Consider the following 26,862-nt stretch of genomic DNA (forward strand, 5'->3'; position numbering starts at 1 on the left):
GACTACTTTATCAAACTACAAACTTAGTGGCATAAAGCAATGCAGTTATTCTCTGATAGTTCTGAAGGTACATAAGAAGTTCAAAGTCTGTTTCACTAGGTCAAAATCAAGGTGTAGTCAGGGCCATGCTCACTCCAAAGGCTTTGGAAGAAAGCTTTTACTGGCCTTTTCCCATTTCTAGAGTTGCATTCCTTACATTCCTTGGCTCATGGCCTCTTCCTCTGTCTTTAAATCTGGTGGCATAGCATCTGGCTTCAGTATCATATTGGGTTCTTCTTCTGCAGCAAACCTTTTAATGCCTTCTTTTAAAAACACTTAAACTACCTGACCTATGAGGACAATTTAGGATAACCTTTCGATGTAGGGAAAAACACCCTGACTATGTTTTTTCTCTGCCCACAGACCACCACAACACCAATCATCAACATAGAAAAATACTTCTGTGACCAAATCTATGGGAGTTTTTCCCCCACACATCCAGCAGCAGATACCAGTTGGTTGCCCTCCAATTCAATTCTAATACTGTCTATCTGGAGATAATATCAGATCTCACAGGTTGGCAGCTCAGACCCCAAAACTGCCTACCATACCTCCAGACACCAGTTGCAGCTCTGGGCCTCTGAAAATTCTGACCAACTGCCTTCAGGTTGGGGTTCCCATGACTCCCTCTTTGAGTTTGATTAATTTGCTGGAGTAGTTCACAGAACTAAGGGAAATACTTAACATTTACTCGCTTATTCTAAAGGATACAGAGGAAGAGACAAGAGGAGCATGGGGGTAGGGACAGAACTTCCATGCGCTCCCTAGGCACACCACCCTCCAGGAATTTCCATGTGTTCAGCTATCTGGAAGCTCCCTGAACGTGGTCCTCTTGAGTTTTTATGGAAGTTTCATGAAGTCAGCATTCCTTCCACAGGATATAGGGCAGGACCCTCTCTGGGGAGGGTCTTAACACCCATAATCAGAAATGTTGGAGAAGATTAGAGTCCTGCCTTGGGGCAGGTGAAAGGGAGGATAGGAGAAGTTGGAGAGATTCTGTTTCCTGCCTAACACACCCAACATTGTGACAAAAGATTGTATCAAGGACTATGGGAGTTATAAGCCAGGAACCCTGGATGAACACCAATATAAATTGTAACACCACACTTACCATCTCAATATCACATCTGCAAAATCTCTTTTACCTTATTAGGTAGCATTTGCACATTCCAAGGAATAAAACCTGGAAATCTTTGGGGATGTTTTTCAGCCTACCAGAATATGCTAAGGCGGCTATCATGTTTTTGAAACTAAACTCCTGAAATGTACAAATGATAAATAATTTGAAACTTTGCTCAAGGGTTTGAAGCATTCGCATAGTGTTACTTTCTTGTTTTCCTCGTGCATGATATCTACACAGGGGACTTTATGTGAATTATATTGAATTGAATTATAATCTAGAAAACTATTAGACAAAATACTGTCAGCAAAAATGTTACAATGAAGAAAGTAAATATGGGATTTGAGTATTTCTTTGAACAACCTTATATAGAATTAGTATTTCCTTTTACTTTTGTTTTGTTTCTTTTTTACAGGGTATTGGGCATCCCCTTGTCTGTCTCCAGGTCACATATTTGCTTTACCTTGCTTATTTAGTATGTTGTATTTTCTAATTCCAACCTATTTAGCAGTTGCTGGAGACAAGGGCTTACTGATGAGATCTCATTTGAAGAGAAAATTCAGCTACTGAAAATGTTTGAGGAGCTCATGTTGTCCAGGAAGTCACCTGGAAGGATCCATTGGGAATAGTGGTTCATTTGCTCATGGATTCATTTATACTTTTAACAAACATCAATGGAACATCTAGTTTTCATCAGGCACTTTCCTATATATCAGTTTATAAAGATTAACAAGTCATACTCTGTAAACATATTCATAGTCTAATAAAAGGCTGTGTTAGGGGCTTGCAAATTTAAGAATATCTCCTCCCTCTGAGGCAGACCATACTTTAATTTTTTTTTTTTAATTACACTGAAACAAAAATTTCAGGATCTCAACCAGTCAAATGGTTTAATATACTCTATATATCTAAATCCAGAATTATGCCCAAGTATGGAATCAAGATTTCTTTACTGGTGATTGAAAATGGAAAATGAGAGAAGACATGTCTAGGGCCTTATAGCCTGATCTGTATGAATTTGATAGGAAAACCTTTCTAGAGAAGGCAGTGTGCGTTTTGACCCTTCTCAGGGAATAAATTATGGACCCATGATGAAATCCATGTACAACTTTCTTTGTACCTATTTGAAATAAAATGAAATACATTTTACCCTAAATAAGAAAGTAAACAGAACTTCTAAACAAATGTTTTTTAATTAATAAATTAATATTTATTACTCATTTTTTCTTCATAAAAAAAGCAAGTAGGTATCTTATGAAGGGCTGCAAAGTAACTCTTTCTCTACCTTGATTAAAGAAAAAATAGTTCAATCTTCCTGAGATCGGGGAAAAACCAAGAATGTCTATTCTCAACTTCTATTCAGCACCATGCTGGAGGTTTTAGCCATGGCAATTAGGCAATAAAAGTAAATAAAAGGTATCTATATTGAAAATCCAGGAGTTAAACTATATCTATTGGCAGATAAGCTAAACTTATAAATAGAAAATACTAAGAACCACCCTCAGAAAGAAGCTATTCGAGCTAAAGAATTTAGCAGGTTTGCAGAGTAAAAGATCAATGGTCACAAAGCAGTTGTAGGTCTATACACTAACAATGAACAATCATAAAATGAAATTAAGAAAATAATTTCATTTATAATAGCATCAAACAGGCTAAAAGACTTAAGAATTTATTTAACTAAAGAAATTTATTATAGTCTGAAACCTTCATGTATTATACTCTATAAAACATTGTTGGGGAAGATTAAAGAAGACCTAAATAAATGGAAAGATGTGCTATGTTAATGGATGATAATTGTTAATATTGTTAATAGTTGTTATCTTAAAATACCAATGGTCCTCAAAGTAATCTACTATTTAGTTCAGATTATATCAAAAGCTTAGGTAGCTTTCTTGAATAAATTGACAAACTGATCCTGAAATTCATACAGAAATGCGAGAGACCAAGAATAGTCAAACAGTCTTGAAAAGGAGGAACAAAAATGAAAGAGATACACCCTCTGATTTCAAAGCTTACTACAAAGTTGCAGTTATCAAGACACTGTGGTACTGGCATAAGGAGAAACATATAGATTAATGAAAAAGAATTGACATTTCATAAATAAACCCTTACATTTATGCTCAATTGATTTGATTTTCAACAAGGGTACTAAGACTATTCAATGAAGAAAGAATAATCTCTTTAACAAATGGTGCTGGAACAACTGAATATCTTGCCAATGAATGTAGCTTGACTCTTTCCTTATACTATAACAAAAATTAACAAAATGAATCATAGACCTAAATGTAATAGCTAAAACTATAAAACTATTATAAGAAAACATAAAAGTGTATCTTCTAGATTTGGACTAGGGAGAGTCTTTTTAGGTACTACACCACCCAAAGCACTAGAAACAAAAGAAAAAATTAATCGTACTTCATCAAAATTAAAAATGTATGTGCTGTAAAAGATACCATTAAGAATATATAAATAAAGGGGCCAGCATGATCCTTATACCAAAGCCAGAAAAGGACACTATGAGAAAAGAAAATTATAGGCCAGTAGCTCTAATAAATGTAGATGCAATAATCCTCAACAAAATTTTAGCAAACCAAATTCAATAGCACATTAAAAGGATCATATACAATGATCAAGTGAGATGTATCCCTGGGATGCAAAGGTGCTTCAAAATGCAAAAGTCAACAAATGTAATACATCACATTAACAGAATGAAGGACCCAAATCATATGATCATCTCAATAGATAAAGAAAAAATATTTGATAAAATTCAACATCCTTCATAATAAAAACTCTCAATAAATTGAATACAGTTGACTCTCCATATTGAAAGGTTCTGCATTAGTGGACTTAACCCACCACAGATAAAAAATATTTTAAAAAAAATCATGCAGCAATAAAAATTGTGCAAATAAAAACCATATTCTATAACTGTTTACCTAGCATTTACATTATAGTAGATATTAAAAGTAATCTAGAGATGATTTATTTATTTTTATTTTTTATTTTTTCTTTGAGATGGCATCTCACTGTATTGCTGGGGCTGGAGTGCAGTGGTGCAGTCTCCGCTCACTCCAGCCTCTGCCTTGCAGGTTCAAATGATTCTCCTGCCTCAGCCACCTGAGTAGCTGGGACCTGAGTACATTGGTTTGATCTAGAAAGGTGAGACAACTCAAAGTACAGGCTATAGGTGAATTTAAACATTTTCTGGTTGACAATTCATTCAGTTTGTCTGAAGACCTGGGATTGACAGAAAGGGAATGTTCAGGTTAAGATAAAAGATTGTAGAGACCATGGTTCTTTTGAAGTCTTACAGTGGCTGCCCTTAAAGACAATAGATGACAAATGTTTCCTATTCAGATCTTAGTTAATCTCTTTAGGATTGGGAGGGTCTGGAAGAAAAAGATCTAGCTATGTTAATAGAGATTCTTTATAGATGAAAATTTTCCCCACAAAAGATGGCTTTGCAGGGCCATTTCAAAATATGGCAGAGAAACATGTTTTGGAATAAAATATTTTGATTTTCTTCCTTGACTTGTAATGTTATGCCAGAGTAAGACTGGAAAGTAAGTCGCAATTTATAAGGTTAAATAAAACATATCTGATGAGAATTTGTGGTTTGTAGGTCATGACACCTGAGACCCCATAGATAGGAATTTGGGCAAGATAGAAAAATTAGAGCTTAGTCTTCATTCGAGTGGTAAGAAGAAAACACAACTGAAATATTTTATTTAAGTCAGGAGAAAGAAATTTCTGTAATTTTAGATTTGGAATAGCTTTTGGAATAGCTTATAGGTGATAAGAATGATGTTGACAATGGGAAGTGATAACTTCAGAAAAACTGTAAGAAATATTTTTATTTGAGATGGTTACCTGGAAGAATCTGATTAAACCTCCTCCCTGACTAAGAGCTTATTACCACTGCAAAATTCAGCTGAACTACTCGTAAAATTGGAAAGATCTTTATGTTTAAAGCCTAAAAGTAGCTCCTTCCATTCATTCGTTCAAATTAACTTCATTTAATTAAAAAAAAAATTTAAAAACTGTCAGCGGCCGGGTGCGGTGGCTCATGCCTATAATCCCAGCACTTTGGGAGGCCAAGGCGGGTGGATCACAAGGTCAGGAGACCGAGACCATCCTGGCCAATATGGTGAAACCCCATTTCAACTAAAATCCAAGAAATTAGCTGGGCGTGGCAGCGTGCGCCTGTAGTACCAGCTACTCGCAAGGCTGAGGCAGAGAAAACGCTTGATTCTCCTCCTCAAGAGGCAGAGGTTGCAGTGAGCCGAGATCCCGCCACTGCACTCCAGCCTGGCGACAGAGCTAGACTCTGTCTCAAAATAAAATAAATCAAATAATTAATATAAATAAATAAATAAAATAAAATAAAAATTGTCCGCATAAGATGATTTCATAAATTTGAAAAAATATGTAATGCTTCCTCCGCTTATAAATGTTTTACTCTTCAGGCTAAATATCCAGGGTTTTTGTTTTCTGACTCATATGAGTGTCTCTAGCCCCTTTTGTTTCTGTGCTCCTGTTTTCCTAGGATGTTTTCATTTGGCCACTAACCACTTAAATGACAGTAAAGGGAACATAGTGTCCCAATGTCATTTTCAACCACACATTTTGTGTGTCATATGGACTTCCTCTTACTGTTTCCCACGCGCCTTCTGTCCTTCCATGACTCCATTTCTTTGCCTGTGTTCCTTCCTCAGTTTGATGTCTTTTTCTTTTTAAGGTGAACTTCTACTCAATTTTAAGCCCTAACTCAAGTCAGTTTCTTCAAGAAGCCTTTTCCTCAACTTCACCAGTGTGTTTCTATACTCTTACAGAAATTTAGTCAGACACTAAAGTATTATTTACATTAGACTTTATCTCTTTGCTTGTCTTTCTCCCTTTCTAGATTGTTAGCCTCTAGTTCTTGGCTCATTTACTCATTAACATAGGATATATTTAATAACTTCTAGATTCCAAAACCTCTGCTATGCCTTGACTATATACTATTAAACAAGACAGATGTGATCTCTATACAGTCTAGTAGTTGAGGAAGATATTAAGAAAGTATATACATAGAATATGTAATTTCAAATAGCCCTAAGTGCAAAAAGGAGCAGGGCGCTATAAGACAATAACAAGATGGAGGACTTTATTTAAGTTGGGGAATCAGGGAGGACCACTCTAGGGAAGAAAATGTGATCTAAAAAAGTGAAGGATGAGTAGATGTATGATAGGCAAAGAACACTCTTTTGGACAGCAAAGATGCTCAAAATTGTCTCTTGAACCAATAGGAATACAATATTTGCAATATTGTAATGTATTTTTCTTTCTTTCTTTCTTTCTTTTTTTTGAGATGGAGTCTTGCTCTGTCACTCAGGCTGGAGTGTAGTGGTGTGATCTCGGCTCACTACAATCTCCACCTCCTGGGTGCAAGCAATTCTCCTACCTCAGCTTCCCAAGTAGCTGGGATTACAGGTGTGTGCCATCCCTGGCTAATTTTTGTATTTTTTGTAGAGTCAGGTTTCTTCATGTTGGCCAGACTGGTCTCTAACTCCTGACCTCAAGTGATCCACTCACCTCGGCCTGTGAAAGTGCTGGGATTACAGGCATAAGCCTCCGCACCCCACGTATTTTTTCTGCTTTCTTTAGGCCATTTCAACATTGCTTTTGTGCATGTTTTATAAATCACTTCAAATACTGCTCAGTAGATGACATTTACATTAAAATAAATAAAATGTATACTTTAATATCTATAAGTATTGATATAGAAATTATCAATTTCTATATAACAATTGATATATAAGTATTATATATCATCAATCATCAATCACTATTGATGCATTTTCAGTATGCAGTTTAAAAAGCTGTTGAAGTCTGTTTTTTAAGAACTCATATAAAGTTTTGTAACCCTCATTCTGAGTATACATGTTCCGTTGCCCTTTGGGTACCGTAATGCAGAACTGTGCTTTTACCTGTATTCCTTTTTATATTCTTAGTTGCAACTCATTATTCCAGCTTGTTAAGGGCTCTAAATCTTGACTCTGACATCTCATATATTATCCATAACTCTCAGCTTTATATCATCCAAAAATTTGATAAGCATGCCATCTGTGTCTTTATCCAAGTTGTTAATCAAAATGTTGGACAAAATAAGACCAAGCATTCCCCCTCAGCATTTGTTGCAGGAAGACAGCTCTCAGGATGGCACTGATACATTAATCAACATTGTTTGGGTAGCTACAAAAATCCCTCTAGCTCTTTACATTTGTTTATGAGGGTATCAGGAGACTTTTTGTCAAATTTCTTTCTGCATATACCGTCTCCTTTCTTCTCTACAAGTCTAGTACATCACAAAAGAGGTTAGATGCCTGTCTTTGAGTTGATCTAAAGGAGCCCATTTGGACACCTGATGCCCATTTCTTCTTTCTTGAAATATTCAGAAGCTCTTTAGCAGTATGTTCATATATTTTTGTCAGAATCAGGCACTAACATAGGTTTGTGTTAATGCTGTATAGCACTGTGTGCTCTGGTTAGGCCCAGACCTCCTGGGCAAAGATAATATTTCAATGGCTTGAAACTGATGCCAAGTTACACAACTTCCAAAAAGAATGGGTCTTTCATGAGCTTATAGCTCCTTTCAGGTAGTGATGCTATTCAGCACTCAGGCATGATAATGTGGGGATGTAACTGCAGAACAGATTTCCCACAGTGGGTCTTTGCTTTACTGTGTCTGTTTTCTATATTTTGTGTATTGATTTACAGATACTTTCGGCTATACTGATAGTTCCTCAATTTCTACGGTTATTTTCTCGTTATGATAACATACGTCTCCTCTACTCCTGATTCAAGTCTTGTTCTCAGTTTTGTACTTTTACCTGTTCATTTGTTCTCCCTTTCCCTCAAGGTTGCCTTAAAGCCTATAATTATGTCAGCTGCAAACATTTTTTTCTTCCATTAAGATGTACTTAATTGTTTGCCAAGAGGCTCATTATAGTTCATCACCTAAAAATCTTACTGTAATCTTCAGTAGTATGTACATTGAAAACACTTTACTTTTTATGTCCATCCTTCTTTTTCTTTTTTAAAGCCTTCTTCTAGGAAAATAATATATTAATACCACCTGTATTCACTCTAGCCCCTTCCCCTCATATCTAAGACTATAATGTCCCAGCAGCTACATCCCAGATTTCTCATTCATTATATTCCTTTACACTAATATCATTCCATTTAAGTCGCAGTTAATTAACTTGGTAAGTTTTGGCATCCTTTTTTGGTTATTGGAGCCATGCCTGAGGAAGGTTTGGGGAAGATACAAACTTTTTAAGGGTATGCCATGTGTTAGGCACTCTGCCCGGGACTTTGCTTATGTTGTTTCATAACATCTGTTCACCAGAGTAAAACCTCAGACTCACACAACCCACTCTTGATATAGTTTCATATTGGAAGCAATTAAAATATTTTAAATCTTTTCAGATTCTTGATGTAATACCAAGTAATACAATGATGAATCACTATGCACAGAGATCTTAAAGATACTATTTTCTCCATTCCAGCCCCACCCGATGTCCACTGCAGGGCTTTCAGCAGGAAAAAATGAACAAAGTTATCTTGAAGGTCATTATCATAGATTTTGTGTCCTTATATTTGTACACCTCAAATTGAACTAAAGAACATTTTCACGTCCACAGGCAATGTTCTCTGCTGAGTGCCTAATCAAACTGATACACTATTAGTCTATTTTTAATTTCAAACAATGAGAAAACCCTGAAGTAGTCTCAGGTATTGGGGCCCAGGGATGGATACACAGGGAGCTAAGGAAGCAAAGAGGAACTCCTCTGTCTCAGGAGGAAATGCACAGTGGCTCCTGGTTCTGCCTTCTGCATGGCTCCTCACTGTAGGATTCGGTTGTTCAGGTGACTCTATGTCTTTGGGTCTCCTGATTCAGCCTAACTTTCCAGTTCCTTCCATGCTTCTACCACTGTCTCTGCATCTCACATTTAAAATTCCCTAAGAGAATCTGAGTTACTGCGTGTTCTCATCTCCAGTCCATGCACACCCTCTTGTTATTTTTAATTCAGTTTCATAATTTCCCCTTTCAGTCTGTATCCCCAATCCTATTAGCTTCCCGCATATGTAATTTATAACCTTCCACTTCACTCTGCATCTGTTTATATTAATGTATATGTATTCCTGATATATACATATAAATATTATTTAGCTTGTGTTTTAATTTACATTTATGATATACATATTCATCTTATTTCTGCTACATAATGGTAACTAACATTTATTGAGCACTTAAAATATGCTATATCTTTAAGTGTTCTCTTTATTCACTAATTTATTCTTATGTCAATAGTATCAGTTAGATATTATTTTTATTCTTTTGTTACAGATAAGGAAATCAAGGAACAGATAGGTTAAATAATTTGCACAAGAATGCACAGCTAAGAATGTCAGAGGCTGTTTTGTCATACACACAATTTGGTTCGAGCTTGTCCCCTATTCTGTGTATTAACTGCCTCTGTTCCTGCTGCTGTTTGTAGATTAGTTTTTATTTGGGGAGCAGTGCATGGTATTCCATCTTTTGCATCTATTTAGCATTTTACATTTATTTCCCGTTAGTGATAAATTAACAAGCCTTCATTCAATTCTTGGCCATTCAACTGATACTGTTATGAACAGTCTTATAATAGCCTCTTGTGCCACAGTATGATTACTAGATGGCTAGTAAAATAGTATGAATATAATTTACGAACAAACCATAAAACAAGAACAATAACACAAAAAAAGGTACCAAAATGTTAGTAGTTGGTAGCTGTTGAATGGTGAGAATGTATTCTTTCTCCAATTCTTTTCTCTTTTTGCTTCCCATTTCTCATATCTCTATTTAGAATTGTACTGTTGACAAGCCCCCAGATTTTGAGTGTCAGGTGTGAAATCAAAGCCAGAGCCAAATTTCTACCTGTGTGGCTTGTGTATTGTGTCACTTAATTTTGCACACACCTAGGCATAGGTTAGTTTTACTTAATTATTTCCAATAGCAGCAAAACAAATATTTGTGCCCTGAAATTCCATAGTTGTTTCTACAGTATCTCAGTTTTCTTGAATAACACTTGAAGATTTTATCTCGTCTTTTTTCCCAAATCATCTTTTGAGATACTAGAAAGATGAATGCAAAGTACATTCTAATCCCAGATGAAATAATCCAGCACTTTCCTGGATCAGAGCTATACTTCAAATATACACAGCTGTAGCCTTGGCAGCCCAAGCTCTGATTTGACAGCTCATGAAATCTTATCAAATGAAAATCCTTACTAATCACGTTGTCTCCCACTCCCCCCATGCATTACCGTTATTGTCTAAACAGTCGGCATAAGGAGGTGGTCTTGCCCATGCCCTCGCTGCTCCAAGTTCATTTCTAAGGGGATGATGGTTGTAGACAAATTCCTATAAAGCTAAGATGATTGTGAAGAACAGGAGGCAAAACAAAGGAAGCTGTCTTCAACATGTCCTGAATTATATCTCCACTTTACAAAATTTTTACCAGCTGTTGAGCCTTGTGAAGTTACAGGATTTCATGCACCTTTAAAGCAAGAAGAGACATGAAAGCAACAGGTTAGAGAAGTCCCTATGAGTCATTTCAAAGAGCTTGGACCTTAATATAGGAGCAAGGGAGGGAACACAGGAAGAAGAACCTGATTGGTGAGGGTGGGAGGATGATAAAGATTTCAATGTAACTGTTTTTATTTAAGGTCTTACGATTTCATCCCCATCGATGCCAGCCTTCAGGCTCTGTGTTCAATAGTTTAAATAATTCTGCTTTAATTAGCAGGGAACTATTGATTGCTGTATACCAAAGTTAATCTTTACCTACTCTGTTTATTTGGCCAAGAAATAGATAAAAATTCACATGAGCACTCTACCCTTTTCTGCATGCCATAGAGGTTTTGGCCTTGAGGAGAAAACATCATTTTGGGGAAGACTTGAGACATTTGATCCTCTTAAATATGGAATTTCTCAAAATGAAACTGTATTCCCAACTCCCACTCCCATCTCATACACTGAAGATGTTATATTTTCTTTGTTAGAGGATAATACTAGTAGCAGAAATGGCTAACCTCTTGCTCCAGACCATCTGATGTACAGAGCAATTTGAAGTAGATGTAATAATTACCTCCACTTTACAGAAAAGAATATTGAAGATTGGGGAGGTTCAATGACAGGCACAAAGTAACACCACAAGTAGTAAGTGTCCTGGTTGATTTTGAACTTAGGTCTTTAAATTTCTAAGCCCATGCTGTTATCTACCATGACACTATGCTTTTCTAATAGAAACGGTGAATTTTCACCTACTGAGTGCTCACTGTGTGGTCAATACTGTTTAATGCTCTCATTTGATTCTCGTAATAATCTTATGCAATGGGTAGTGTTATTAACCCCATTTGATAGCATTTTCTATTAAGGTCTAGATAGTATATATATTCAACTTTGTCAGCCGTACTGTCTCTGTCACTAGTCACCTCTGCTTGTTGCAGTTTGAAAGCAGCCATAGGCAATGCAGAAACAAATGGGTGTGGCTCTGTCCCAACAAAACTGTATTTACAAAAACAGGTGGAGGCTGGATTTGACCTGCAGTAGTCCTTGCGATGGTTGATAACGTTGAAGCTTAGTGGATTTAGGCAACTCATGTTTAGGTGGGATATAAGCCTAGGACAGGCTGGTGTGTATCTAAGGCTGCACTCTTGTCCATGTGTTACATTCTCTTCTTTATTATAATCTTCACTCCTCTCTCTAGTAGGTTGAATTTTGTCCCCGCAAAAGATATGTTGAAGTTCTATCCCCCAGTACCTGTGCCTGTGAACTTATTTGCAAATAGTCTTTGCAGATGTAATTAAGGAACTTGAGATGAGATCATCCTAGGTTTAGGGTAGGCTGAAAAACCAATTATTAGCATCCTTATAAGAGAAAAGAGAAAGATTTGAGACAGAGTAACAAAGGGGAAACAACCATGAGAAGATGAAGGCAGAAATTAGAAGTATGCTGCCACAGCAAGGAGCCACCAGGAGCCACCAGAAACTGGAAAAGGCAAGAATTTTCTCCTATAAACTTTAGAGGGAGCACAGCCCTGCTGACACCTTAATGTCAGGCTTCTAGATTGTACCAAAATGAATTAAGCATATATTATGAGAGGGCAATGAGAATAATTTTTTCTTGTTTTAAGCTACCAAGTTTCTGCTAACTTGGTACAACAGTTCTAGAAAACTAACAAACCCTCTTTTTCTGTTGCTTTTTGCTTTTTCTTCAGAGGAATATTTTGGTTGCTTTTGATGCTTTTTTCTGGTTTCAAAAGCCCTCTCTGTGTGAATTAGGATTATCCACAGTCTCTTGATACTTCTGTTAGTGTAATTAGAAGATTTCTGGCTATGTAATTTTTTTAAGAAAATAAAATTAAATAAATAAATTGAAATGTCTTGACTTCTTTTCTTTATTTCTTCTTTTATTCCTTCATCCAAGGTATATCATTAAATATATAAGATATCTGTCAATTGCAGACAACAGAAGTCTAAATCTCTGGATTAGATAATGCACAATCCGTTACGAAACAAAATTATTGGCAATGGAACAAATTCTCCATTACCAGAGAGCTGTATAAATCAAAACTGTAAATTGTATTTAATTTTACACCTTGGTGATAGTTCAAAGGTTTTTATAGTAACTTGCAAGGAGTTAATGTACTGTGAACTCATTCTTGTACATTGATTTCTGCATTAGCTCCGTGAAAGGTACAGTTCTTTGGCAAATGAAAACTTTTGGAGGTAAATTTTTTTTGTCATGTAATCCATATTCTGATTATAAATCAGAATTTATAATAACTTGTTTCATTGTTCATGATTACAAATCATTGTCTGGGTGACCCTGCAGTCCAGCAAATAGAAAAATGGATTCTCATCTCTGAAGCTTGCTGTGCAGACATTGTATTACATTATGAACTTTCTTCCAGTCCACAGAGTTCTTTGGAGGAGCTAGGCTCTGAATAAAGAGTGCTTCCATGTATCTATGTCTAGATATTCATGTTCTAGGTATTCACGATGTCTCATGAATGCTGGTGTAGTAATATGTAGAATACTGATAGCAATAGAAGTTAATCCACCTAATGAACCTTAAACTTCAGAAACTTTATTATCATGATCCTCTTCTAAATCATTGCACCTAAATTTGCATTTATAATTTTGTCTTCTGTTTTTAAATTTTAAAGAATGCCTTTTTCGTTATATAATTTCCAGAGCCCACTTGCCTGCTCCCACCCTGGCTGGTAGTGTAGAGTCCGGCTCCTTCTGAAGATTTCAGACTAAAAAAGTTTTGACTCAACTCTTCCTAGATCCCTTCATGTGATGAGTAGGGTGAGCCTGGACAGGTAGATCTCTGTATCATCCACCCTCCTCTCCAATAACCATAGTCTCACCTTACCTTTTTAAAAAATTGGACATATGAGTAAGTTTCGGCCTTGTTTCCATTGGTAAAGCAGTCCTTAGTTTAGGGACTGTAGAGTACTGTGATGGCACATTTCATCTGAAGAGGTCCTGCTATTCAATTCCAGCCAATTGTTGCTATGCTGAAATGAGATCCCAGATGTTCCCAGATCATCCACATTTTCAAGGGAAGTCAGAAATGTTTATTTTATGTGAAATCTCCCAATTTTGCACTCTTATTCTCATAATAAATATACAAATATATAAATAAATAAGCAAATAAGTATGCAGGTAAGCAGTAGGTAAATCTGTTCTAGTCCAATATAGTGGCTGGATTCAGGTCAGAGTTTCTTTAGGGACCCTAGGAGATAAAACAAAAAGAAGAGACATACTTTTCTTCTAAGCTTATATGTTTCTGAATCCCATGAGACACATAGAGCCATGTATCTATTCATAAACTGGTGATTGCTGATGCTTAGGATTCATTGTATCAAACCTGTCTTCACAGTTGCGAAATGAAGCTGCTATTTAAAGAGCAGATTCACTGGTCATTTTGAAGGCAGTCATTTCCATTTAGATAGTATATTAGCCATGTGTACATGTCACAACTAGTTAATTATAAGTAATATCCTGTCATGTTTCATTATATTGTTCTCTAACAACATGCATACCATTTTTAATTATATTTAGTGGTCTTTTAGCCTAAGGGCAAAGCATTTGCCACTTTAGAATTTTCAAATTCTCTCTTAATCAGGTGGTCTGATCTCATGCTGTCTCTTCTTCAGTCCAGTGCCACAATCAAATTTATATCAGAATTCTTAATCAATTTTCTAAGCCTCCCCAGCAAACCTCCTGCTGTGGTCTTACACCACCCTAGCCAAATTTATGCTTCTCCTCAAACAAAAATTATTGTAGAGAATATTTGACTTATAAACATTTGGGGTTCATTCACATCTTCTTAATTTAATTTGTGGTCTCTCCCCTGCCAAGATTGCCTTCCACATGCCTATTTATCAAAATTCTGCTACACTGTGAAGGTTATTTATTTTAGGTTAGGCCATGACATATGTAGAGTTGTACTTTAGGGATATTAATATTGCAGTTGATCAGACATGGAATGGATTAGAAGAAAGAAATTGGAAACCTGTAGCCCAGTTAAGGGACTATTAAAATAGTTCAAGTGAGAGATATTGAGTATCTGGCCTTGGTTGGTAGCAGCAGACTTGGAAAGACAGACATGGAATGAAACAATTGATTTACTGATCCAAAGCAGAATCTCTCATTTTGTCAATGTTATCCTAGTCTTTAATTTACATGGAAATGAGCTGGAATGAGGAAAGGCACCCAAATTTGAAAATTATTACCCTGCAATTTTTCTGCTAAAGTATCTTTACAGAATTATATATTTTTTTATCAATTACCTCCCCCAAAAACATAATAATGAAAGAACATTTTTACTCTGCTATATAGCTTTTAGTAGCAGTAAAATGTTAGTATGTCACTTTCATCATATATTAATTATTTTCCACAGAATTCTACTTCTTATATTTTTTGACCCTCATAGCATTATAAGAAATTAGAAAGGAGAAGCATAGTTACATTTTTATTTTCACACAAGGAAATTGAACTATGGAGATTTAATATTTTATCCCAGATGACATAAGGTTAGACTTTGATTTATAATCCATATTGTGAGTCCTTTTTTAAATAATAAATTATACATTTTCCTGAAATATATATATAAGCTCAACTTTTTGCAAAGTCACATCCTCGTTTGATTTGATTTGCCATTCACACTGTGCTAACTGCTGATATAGCTTAATCGTATTTTCTCAGGACACTATATTCTCAAAATATTCTAAATATTTGTTTCATTGTGCTCTTTACTTCACCTTCTGAAGATGCTTTGTTGTGCCAAGCTTGATCCATCAGGATGGGATCGGTAATGTTGCAGAAACAGACAGAACAGACTACTTCAAAGTCTCGGTGGTTGAAAGCCACAAGGTCTCTCACTATTCATGTCCATCTTGGGTTGGCTGGAGACTGCGCCAAGTCCTCATCACTCAAGGACCGGGGCTGATTGAGCAGCCAGCACCTGGAATATTGCTGGTCCTTGTGGCATAGGGAAAGAAAGAGTATGGCAAATTATGCTGCAGCTCTTAAAGCTTCTACCTAGAGGTGACACACTTCATTTCTGGTCACATTTTATTGGCTAAAACAAATGATAAGATCACACCAAACTTCAAAGTGTGGTAAAGTGTCCAGGAACAGAACCTGAAATATTTGGGGAATAGCCTGATGAATACAAGATATGCTCAGAAATCAGCTTTCATAAATGAGAAAATGTAAAGTACAGACAGTATGGTGTAGTTTAAGGTGAAATTCTCTCAAGGCAAGAAAATGTAATGAGAAGACTTCATATAGGCCCTTGGAGCCACAGTTCTAAGAATTACTTGGTAATATTGGGTTATTTAAATCTATGTGTCTTTGTTGTATTGCAAATGCCAAGTTTATTATGTGATTAAAGCATTCAGTCACTTTAATTTTAACAGCACTTATTTGCAGTAATGGGAAAAATAGCTAGTGTATGTGCAGTCCTAATTGAAGAGTTCAGATTGTTCTGTGTCTAGTCTTCCATTTGTCTCTAATATCCTCAATATCATCTAAGAAAAAAAATATCTTTTCTCTGCCTGGAGGAACCTGGCACAAGGAAGTTAATGTTGGAAGCTCTGCCTGTAGGAACAACTAGAGATACCATTGTGATTAAATTGCCTGGACTGTTCATTTTCAAAGATCAGTTCTTTATAGGATTTGGCTGCTTGATTAGGTTAACACCGATACATTTAGTCATGGCAAGTGAAGCAAGTCAAGCCATTAGCCAAAAACCTGTGTACCATGATAAATACTTTTCACAAGAATCTCTTAGAAAATTAAAACCATAATATATTCATATTATCTCACTTTGTCATAGAATTTGTATACATTGTTTGTATCATACAACATATGTACTTGATCACATACCACATTTTTTTCCCTCATTTATAAGAATTATCTCTTCCCAAATATGAATTAATTAGATCAAGAGCAGGGTTGATTCTCTATCTTGTCAATCCTTTACTAAAGAGAACATTTTGGGCCATAGTAATTATTTGTTTCTACTTGATAGTGAACTATCTCAACCAAGTCTGAGTTTGAGTTCCCTTTCTACTTCTGACTATAAAATGAAGCCTTTTTCTAGATGACCTTGAATAGCTCATCTACATCCAAAATACAGTACACCAGTGAATTAGTGAATTGTAATTTAATTAAGGAAACTGGCTGACACTGAAATGATTTTCCTGGTGGATGTAATATAATTTAATAAGTTATTGTATTACAAAAAAAATTGGGTTTTAAGGAATCTAGTAAAACTTTTTTGTCAGTTAATTGTTTGAACATTGTATGACTTGTAAATCAGCCACATTTCAGTTACCTTATCATATTGTGGGTCTAAATGAGATATTTTGTTTGCAATACATTAGCGTCATTTATAATATTTAACCTTATTTTTCTATGCTGATGGAGTTCTCTAAAAAGCAGTAAAATACTTTCTACTAGTAGACAGTACTTTCAAAACCATCTCTTAATAATTTAGAATTCTAAAAAGAAGAGATAATAACCTAGGCACTTTTTAACTATCATCTCTTAGGCCTCATAGAGACCTAAAAAAGGTTGGAAGCATCTTTTTGAGAGTATGCAACTTCTTTTCGTGAGTGGTATTTCCAAGAAAATGTATACATTCACCAATGCAAACTGGTAACTCTATTGCTTTGATTTACATTTTCGCATGCTGATGGATTGAGATTTTAAGTAAGTGTTTAACATTGTCAGTTCCTCTCTGTGTAACAATGGTAAAGTATTGATCTAACTTCTCAAATTGTCTTTCTTGAACTAAGGTTAAAATAACTTTTGCAATTTTTTCCCCACCTTTCCCAAACAAATATGCCCTTTAAACCAATCTGATTTAAGTCATTGGGTACTTTTTAGTATAGTGTATTTTTACTAGATAAATAGAAAAACAATTATATTCTCGTAGTACTAAAATACATAAATAGAAAACTGGATATCCATATGCAGAAGAATGAAATTAGACCTCTATCCCTCACCATTTACAAAAATCAAATCAAAATGGATTAAAGACTTAAATATAAGACCTGAAACTATAAAACTACTGAAAGTCAACTTTGGGAAAATGCTCCAGGACATTGGTCTGTTCACAGATTTCTTGAATGAGACCTCAAAAGCATAGGCCACCGAGGCAAAAAACGGACAAATGGGATCACATCCAGCTAAAAAGTTTCTGCACAGTAAAGGAAACACTCAACAAAATGAAGAGACAGCCTACAGAACGAGAGAAAATATTTGCAAACTATTCATTCAATAAGGGATTAATAACCAGAATATATAAGAAACTCCAATAGCAAAAAACAAAATAATCCAATTGAAAAATAGTCAAAACATCTGAATAGACATTTTTTAAAAGAAGACATACAAATGGCCAACAGGTATATAAAAAAAAGCTCAACACCACTAATCATCAGGGAAAATGCAAATCAAAACCACAATGAGATATATCACCCCAGTTAAAATGGCTATTATCAAAAAGGTAGAAACTAACAAACTCTAGTGAGGATATGGAAAAAGAAGAATGCTCAAACACAACTGGTAGGAATGCAAATTAGCACAGTCACTATAAAAAACAGTATGGAGATTTCTCAAAAGACTAAAAATAGAACTACCCTATGATTCAGCAATCTCACTGCTGAGTATGTAACCAAAAGAAAGGGAATATATCAAAGTATCAGTACTCCAATGTTTACTGCAGCAATAATCACAATAGCCAAGATGTGGAATCAACCTGAGTGCCCATCAACAGATGGCTGGATAAAGAAAATATGTATATACACAATGGAATATTATTTGTCCATAAAAAGAATGAAATTGACATCCTATCATTTGCAGCAATATGGATGGAAATAGAGGAGATTATGTTACATGAAATAAACCAGACACAGAAAAACAAGTATTGGGTGTTCTTACTCATATGTGGGAGATTTGAAAAAGTATGGATCTCATGGAAGTAGTGAAGAGAATGGTGGTTCCAGAGGCTGGAAAGGGTAGTAGGGAGGGAAGGAGAAAGATAGGTTGGTTAATGAGTACAAAAAATACAGTTAGATAGAAAGAATAAGATCTAGCATTCAATAGCACAGTAGGGCAACTATAGATAACAATAACTGTTGTATATTTTAAAAAAGTAGAAGAGAACAGTTGTAATGTTGACAACACAAATAAAAGATATATGTTTGAAGTGATGGATATCCCAGTTACCCCAATTTGATCATTACACATTGCATGCTTGCATCAAAATATCACATGTACCCCATAAATATATTCAACTATTATGTATCCATAAAAGTTAAAAAGGAAAAAACATAAAATAAATTTTAAGCAGCAGATTTTTAAATATTCAGAAAATCACAACATGATATTTTAACTTACAAGATTCTCCAGGATCTTAGCTTGTTCAGCATTGGGAAAAAAAAAAAATCTGTTTCCTTTTTGGTACTGTGTTTCATTATTTGAGCACAGTGTCAGTAGATAGAACATAAGCTGTCCAGTGAGATGTTGGCTATTACTTTATATAGCAGGAAAATATAAGTAAATTAATCTAGGTTATTTTCTCAGGATTAATATAATCAATATTTCCTACTTTTAGATCTTTCAAAACTAGATCTTAATGGGAGAAAAATGTGTTCGTACTTGACTGATGAAGGGAAAATATGCACATAAGGCAATATTCTGGGAGAGGTTGTATTAATGAGACCACCTTATTCAGAGAACTGTGCTTACACATACTTCCGTTATGCTAACTCAAAGGCTTCAGTCTTTGGGGATTAGACATATAGACTGAAAAGTCCTTTCATTCCAAGTCTCTGGGCTTCAACTCTATTTAGTAGATCATTAAATAAATAACACTGGTTGTAACATCGATAGAGATAGTATTAATGAATCCTATTCAGTGCATCTTTATCTGTAATAGGATATTTTTTGAGCATATACTATGTATAATGAATATGGTTTACAAAAGTACAAAGTTTGGTGTATTCTCCACTGATAATTCTGTAGTGACTACTTCACTCCTAATTCTATGTGCACACTGATAACTAAAATAAAACATTGAAGTATCCCTAAGCCAAGTAATAAGATGGTCCAAACAGTGTATTCTGCATATAAACTGTAGTGTAAAACACTTTTTGGTAGAAAAAACTGCTTTTTTTGGTAGCAATTAGGTTTAGATGTATGAGTGTTGCCATGAAATATTATGTAGATGGGAACAGAGATTCTGTGGTGTATTTTGTGGAAATGAGTTTTTTAAACATTAGTTGGACTTCTGTAGTTAGAAATTAGAGTTTTTATGTGGCAGGTCAACCTTGTACATAGTCACATTTGATTATATTCTGTTGCCAAAAACTGTAAGTGTTAAGTATGTGGGTAAAACTAATCCTTTTGAATATGAGATAGGTATAAGAATATGCAAGTATTAATATTCCTCACTATGAATTTTCCTTTGGGGTATACTCTGGCATGAAAATAATTTTCCTGAAAAATAAATGTCACTGTTGCTTAGTCCTGTTGAATTTCAAAATTATTTTTTACTCATTGAATTTATAACCTTGACTTTCATAGAGATCCTCTGGGTTTACTTCTTATCATAGGGAAAGAAAAAAAGAAGTATTGCTACAGGCTTGCTAATTAAAATCCTTCAATATGCAAGTGTAGAAGAAAATGATTTAAAATCTCAATTAAAAGGGCATCTACTTCAAAATCTGCTTTAACATAGGGTCTACATAGACTTTCAAACATTTAAAGTTTATCTGAAACCTCCTTGAATTTCAGATTTGCATTTGTGAAGTATGCATGCCATGAGAGTTAATCCCACCTAATTTCTAGTTTTCCTCTTTTTATTTGGTAGCAAATGAAAGCATTTTGTGACTCAGTTTCTCTCTAAAATTAAGTAATGTTGTGGCTTCTTTTTAATCCTTTATTTAGCTTTTACTATGTATCTAATAGTGAATTAGTAATCGAAACTCCTTAGAAATGACTGTAAAATTAACATTATGTTAGAGGATTAGTCTTTTAGGAGTGTCTATTGGAGCATTTTTTTTTTCAACTCCAGAAGGATCTTTTCTGATCACTTTTAGATTTTAGTGTATTCTCTCTTGTCAATGACTATTATTGGGGAAATTTAAAGTCATTCTAATATTAATCTGAAAGAAATATAAATATTTTATATATATACATATATATTATATGTGTGTGTGTGTATGTGTGTGTGTGTGTATATATATATATATATATATATAGAGAGAGAGAGAGAGAGAGAGAGGAAGAATCAAGGAAACAAGGTTCTGAAAGAGTCTGTAGACCAGGGGAGATGGTGGAAATGAAGAATGTTCCTTATATAGGAAAATGGACACCTTTTTCATGTTAATATGAAGAGAGAAGAAAAAATATGAGAATGCATACAGACACATTCATAGGAAACTGAAGGAGTCTCGTCCATTTCTTGCTTTTTTTTGTGAAGGAAGATGTGAGGAAGATGTGAGGTCTTAGAAGTTTGAAAATAGGTGGAGGTTTGAAAGAGCTGTCTATGGAATCAGAGTGAGAAGAAAACTCAGAAGAATGGCTAAGCGGTGTGGGAAATTGGTTGAAGGTAGAGTACATATTAAAGTGTTTCCAGTGTGGTATCAGCATTTTCTTCATCTCTGTTTGGCAGCACTGTTTTAAGAACAGAGAAGGAAGACAGTTGGAGGAAACTAAGTCTGAAGTTTTTCCAGCCTGGGATGGCAGAACACTGGGATGAGGCCATCAACCAAATTGGCAAGAGAGTGGTTAAAGTAATGAACCAGGGAGGCTAAGCTGGTTAGGAAAATAACTAATTTTTGCACAAGCAAAGGCTTGTGCAGAAGATGGAGTAGTCTGTGTAGGTGTAATTTAAGACAGAAGAGATGGGAGGGTGGGAGGAGCAATAAGTTTGGTAGGCAGGCCTCAGAATCACCTGAATGTGTTTAAAAACGACCCTTTCCTGCGTCCCATCCTCTGAGATTCAGGTAGAATTGGTCTATGGTTGGTCCTGGGGAATGGACATAGATTTTACAGACGAGGTTGTAAACCATTGTTTAGAGTCTTTATAAAGAATGCTTTTTTTTTTTTGGTTTTGTTTGTTTGTTTGTTTTGTTTTTGTAAAGTGTGTTGACATTTTATTATAAAGGCAATGGGGATTTGGCAAAGGTTTCAAAAAAGGAGTAATAAAAGTTATTTTGTATTTTAGAAAATGATCTTTTTTTCCCCCCCTCAGAGTAATTGACAGATACCAAAACAGAACAATTAAGAAAAAGAAAGGCAGACTTGTGGAGAGAATATGTCATTATTCTGGGGCAGAAATGGTGCGATCTTGAATTAGGGCCTGACAAAGGAGTTGTAGAATAGGGGACTTATTTGTTTGTTTTAATATAAGGATTTGTGATACATTTTAATGTTTATGTAGAATGATGGAGGAGTGTCTAAGCTAACTGGAGATATTTATTTTGGATAACTTCTTAGCTTTTCCATTGTTGCATAAAATAATAACGCTGACTTCACATCTCAAAACAATCTTTATTATCTCACAGTTTGCATGGGGCTGAAGTTCAGACACAGCTTCTCTGGATTCTCTGCTTAAGGGCTTCACTTGGTTAAAATCAAGGTGTGGGCTGGGGTTGAGATCTCAGCAGAGGCTTGGCTGGGGAAAGCTCCTCTTCTGAACTCCCTCATGTTTTTGGCAGAATTTATCTCCATGCAGCTGTGGGCCTGAAGGCCCTGTGTTCCTGCTAGCTGACAGCAAGGGGCTACCCTCAGGTCCTAGAGGCTGTTTGCAGTTTCCTGTCATGTGACCATGCCATCAGCATTTCATAGCATGGCTATTTTCTTTTTCAAGGCCAGCAGGAGAATCTCTCTCTCTCTACACAAAAGGACCCAGGCCCTCTTTTAAGGTTCTTCACCCGATTAAGCCAGGCCCACCTAGTATATCGCAATCTGATTAACTGATATGGTATATTAATCATATCTGTAAATTCCCTTCACCTTTGCCATATACCATAACCTAATAATGGGAGGGACATTCTGTCACATTCACAGTTCCTTCCCACAGTCAAGCAGAAGAGATTATACAGGCATGTACAACAGGATACAGGAATCAGATGATGCTGCAGTTAATTGGGAAAGGAACACAAGAGAAGTATAAATTTTTAGGAAATTGGTGGCCTCAGTTTTAGACATGTTGAATTTTCAGTAAATTGGGCATCAAATTAGAGTGGTTCAGTAGATGGTACAGAATTTAGTGGAGAGATCTGCATTGGAAGTATATATTTGATAGTGATTATTAGAGGTGATAGTTAAAACAGTGAGATTATCCAGAGAAAGACTGTAGCAAGAAGTGGGCTGAAGACACAAGCAAGGCCAAGTAAAGCTAGAACTTCTAAAGCTGTACTTCAACCCACATCTCTTGATTTCAGTGCAATATCCCATTATACGACTTTTTGCTATTCTTCTACTGTCTTCTTTCAATAATATCCCACTCTTCCTAATCTGTGGTCCACTGTCTGTCTTCTTCCCATCCCCAAGTCACATTACAGAATCAACATCTTTTTCAGTGAAAGCCTTGCAGATCATAGACCCTTAAGAAAGATGGACTCTTTTATGATCCCTCTTCCAGACAGTGAATTGTAGGAATCATAGGATGGAAAACACAAAGCCCAGTGAGGGGAGATAGCACCATCTTTAGCTCTGAGCTACCTCATTCCTTCTTATCAGAAACCAGAACTGTGTACTTTTTCCTGTTCCTTTCATCCCAAAATTGCCTACAAAGTAAACAGAATGGCACAAATTTGAATGCAGATGTCATATTTATTTATTTCTTAAAACTTTGGTCTGTTTATTTGAGTACAAAATTATTGAACCTACTACAGCAATATTGTTGAAAAATCCAAACTGTGATCATGGAAATAGAAAGTGAATTTGATCAGTACATTTTAATCAGACTTTCCTCTCTTCTCTTAAATCTTTTTCTGTTAGGTTACATTCAAGAAAAATGTGTCATACCCTGCCCATTTGATTGCAAGTTAAGCGATTGGTCTAGTTGGGGGTCTTGCAGTTCATCTTGTGGAATTGGAGTGAGAATTCGATCCAAATGGCTAAAAGAAAAACCTTACAATGGAGGACGACCATGTCCCAAACTGGATCTCAAGAACCAGGTAAAGTACATGAAGCAACAAATAAAAAGCTAAAAAAGTTATCCTCATCATTATTTCCCATTGAAATTGAAGTCATTCTCTTATTACAAGGAGCTCATGAAAAGTTATCACAATATCAGAAGAAGGATTAAGGGGGCCAAAATTAAAATAATAGTATTAGTAATCGAAGCTTGGCCCCCTCCAGATAATGCTGAGACAAACTTGATATCCTTAGCAGTAATAATATTTACAGAATCAAATCAAATTGATATTTAAATGATCTTAAGCTATAATTTTGATATTTTAAAAGTTGGATGTATATATGTATGTGTGTGTGTGTGTATATATACACATATATATTTCAACATAAGTAATAATGTTGGGAGAGTATCACTTACATCATTCATGGCAATATGATTAGTGGCCTTATCCATCAACTCCAAAAATGGTGTTCTATTTTTCTTTCACCTAACACTTTATCTTAATGTTTTTCATTCTCAATCTTGCCAAATCTTCCACAAGTCTATAAATCTCTTTTGAACTAGTTCTCTACCTGCTTTCTCAAAAATCATAGATATTTTCATAAATAAAACCCTGATAGATCCCTTTCCATATACATGTCTAATGAAATTGCCATCCTAAGCAATCAAAGTTGATTAGAGTATTTCAGTTGGCTTTGTACATATAATAGAGTCTAAGATTTTGTTAAGAATTATAATAAAGGACTCAAATTTCTCCCATGATTGCATACTGATTATTAGATTAGGACTGATATTACATTAATCAATTGACTAAGTTGAGTACAAGATGATTTTGGTTAAAAGATTTTTTAAATTTTTAGACAGGTGAAGTGTGTCTAATATGAGTTGGTGGATCCTCTGTAATTGGGAAACTTAAGAGAATAGCTACACATGCTTCTATTACTAATTGTAGAATATGAATTTCTACCCTCTCAATTCCATTCACTCTATGCATGCTGTTTAATGTAAGGAAAATCTCATATGTCTTTTCTTAATTAATTTTAAAGGCATGTTTATTACTGCTCAGACTTGAATAATATGTGTCAATTCAGGACCAATCTCTTTAGCTATTTTTCTCTAAGTTTTTATAAAAGACATATAACTCACTGAAATTTAAAAAAAAATTTCAACAAGATATGTTTAAGTTCTAAAACAGAGCATAGTTATTATGCTAGTCTTGATTTTTAAGGTTATATGATAAAATAATGACCATAGTTTATTCTCTTAAAGAAGATATGAACCTTTTAGGGAAAACAAAGCAGAGGATTATAAAATCAATGTAAAGGTTGAAAAAAAAAAAAACCTCGCAAGATTTTGGTGACAGGAGAGTAAAATATGATTAGTGAAAACAGGAGAGAAATAATTAACGCAGAGATAGTCTGAAGAGATAAGCCTTACAAAGAAAGAAATAATGCAGGTTTATGTTCAGGAGGGAGACTTTGAGGGAAATACTCTGTATAAAGACTATTTGCCCATCCCTGGGGGAATTTTCTGGGCATTTAAAATGAAAAGAATTAAGCACTTATAAATAATGTATGATAATTTTTTTATATCTTCCTCAAAACCATCAATGAAAGCTAAGCCTTGATAACACTAGTGTTAAACACTTATTTTAATATGCTAATTTTATGAACTAGGAAATTATCAAAAGAATAAAACGATTTTATTTGAACTCTGACTTTCAGACTTTATTCTCAGTATGTGAAGGCAAATGTATAGACATATCTATAATATTTGAGAGTAAGAATAAGATAAAAATAACTCATTTTATGAAGGGATGACACAACAGTATTTGGGTGCCTGTAGTGTCTTAAAAGAAACTTGTTCTAAACAATTTATTAACATGTAGCACTTATACCCTTGGGAAATTGTACAAACTAGAAATTAAATCAAAGTTCAAGAATAATCACATCAATTCAATAAGTGAAGGTAAGTCTGTCTGTAGAGGGTATTTCTAACTTTTGAGTTCCAGAAGGCAATTGCAGCCTTCCAAAGATATTTTCTTTTTGGTTTTTCTTGATGCTCAAAAAAGAATCCTGAGTTTTAATGATCAGAAATAGAATTTAGTTTGACTTTTATTTTGTTATAAAGAGATTTCAGATATCAAGTATGTATGTGGCTAAATTAAGAACCTCACCCCAATCTGTGTATCTTAAAAAAATTTTGGCCGGGCGCGGTGGCTCAAGCCTGTAATCCCAGCACTTTGGGAGGCCGAGACGGGCGGATCACGAGGTCAGGAGATCGAGGCCGTCTCAAAAAAAAAAAAAAAAAAAAAATTTGTTTATTGTAAATTGACAATATGGGGGGTACAAAATGATGTGTAATTTATGAGTACAGTGTGGAAAAATTAAATCAGGCTAGTTAACATATCTGTTACCTCAAATACTTTTTCTTCTCTGCTAAGAACATTTGAAATTTACTTCTTTTTTTTTTTTTTTGAGACAGAGTCTTGCTCTGTCGCCCAGGCTGGAGTGCAGTGGCATGATCTCTGCTCACTGCAAGCTCTGCCTCCCAGGTTCACGCCATTCTCTTGCCTCAGCCTCCTGAGTAGCTGGGACTACAGGCACCCACCACCATGCCCGGCTAATTTTTTGTATTTTTAGTAGAGACGGGGTTTCACTGTGTTAACCAGGATGGTTTCAATCTCCTGACCTCGTGATCTGCCCGCATTAGCCTCCCAAAGTGCTGGGGTTACAGGTGTGAGCCACCACGCTGACTTAAAATTTATTTTCATAGCAATTTTGAAATGTATAATACACTATTATTAACTACATTTACCATGGTATGCAATATATCTCAATTGAAAGTAAAATGTATTTCTCCTGAGATTTTGTGCCCTTTAAGCATCATCTCCCCTTCCCTCGACTTCCAGCCTTTGATTACCACCATTCTACTCAGTGTTT

The 26,862-nt window shown here is 35.2% G+C and overlaps 1 protein-coding gene across 1 annotated transcript in view; it reads left to right on the forward strand.

Moving 5' to 3' along the window:
* THSD7B (thrombospondin type 1 domain containing 7B) overlaps window positions 1–26,862 on the forward strand; it is an 886,725-nt gene that overhangs the window by 640,326 nt on the left and 219,537 nt on the right. Inside the window, exon 15 of the mRNA XM_025405082.1 lies at window positions 23,782–23,960. Within this exon, the coding sequence (XP_025260867.1) occupies window positions 23,782–23,960 (179 nt within the window). The remainder of the gene's footprint in view (window positions 1–23,781; window positions 23,961–26,862) is intronic.

This window comes from Theropithecus gelada, chromosome 12 (genome assembly GCF_003255815.1).
Source record: "Theropithecus gelada isolate Dixy chromosome 12, Tgel_1.0, whole genome shotgun sequence".
Classification (NCBI taxonomy): domain Eukaryota; kingdom Metazoa; phylum Chordata; class Mammalia; order Primates; family Cercopithecidae; genus Theropithecus; species Theropithecus gelada.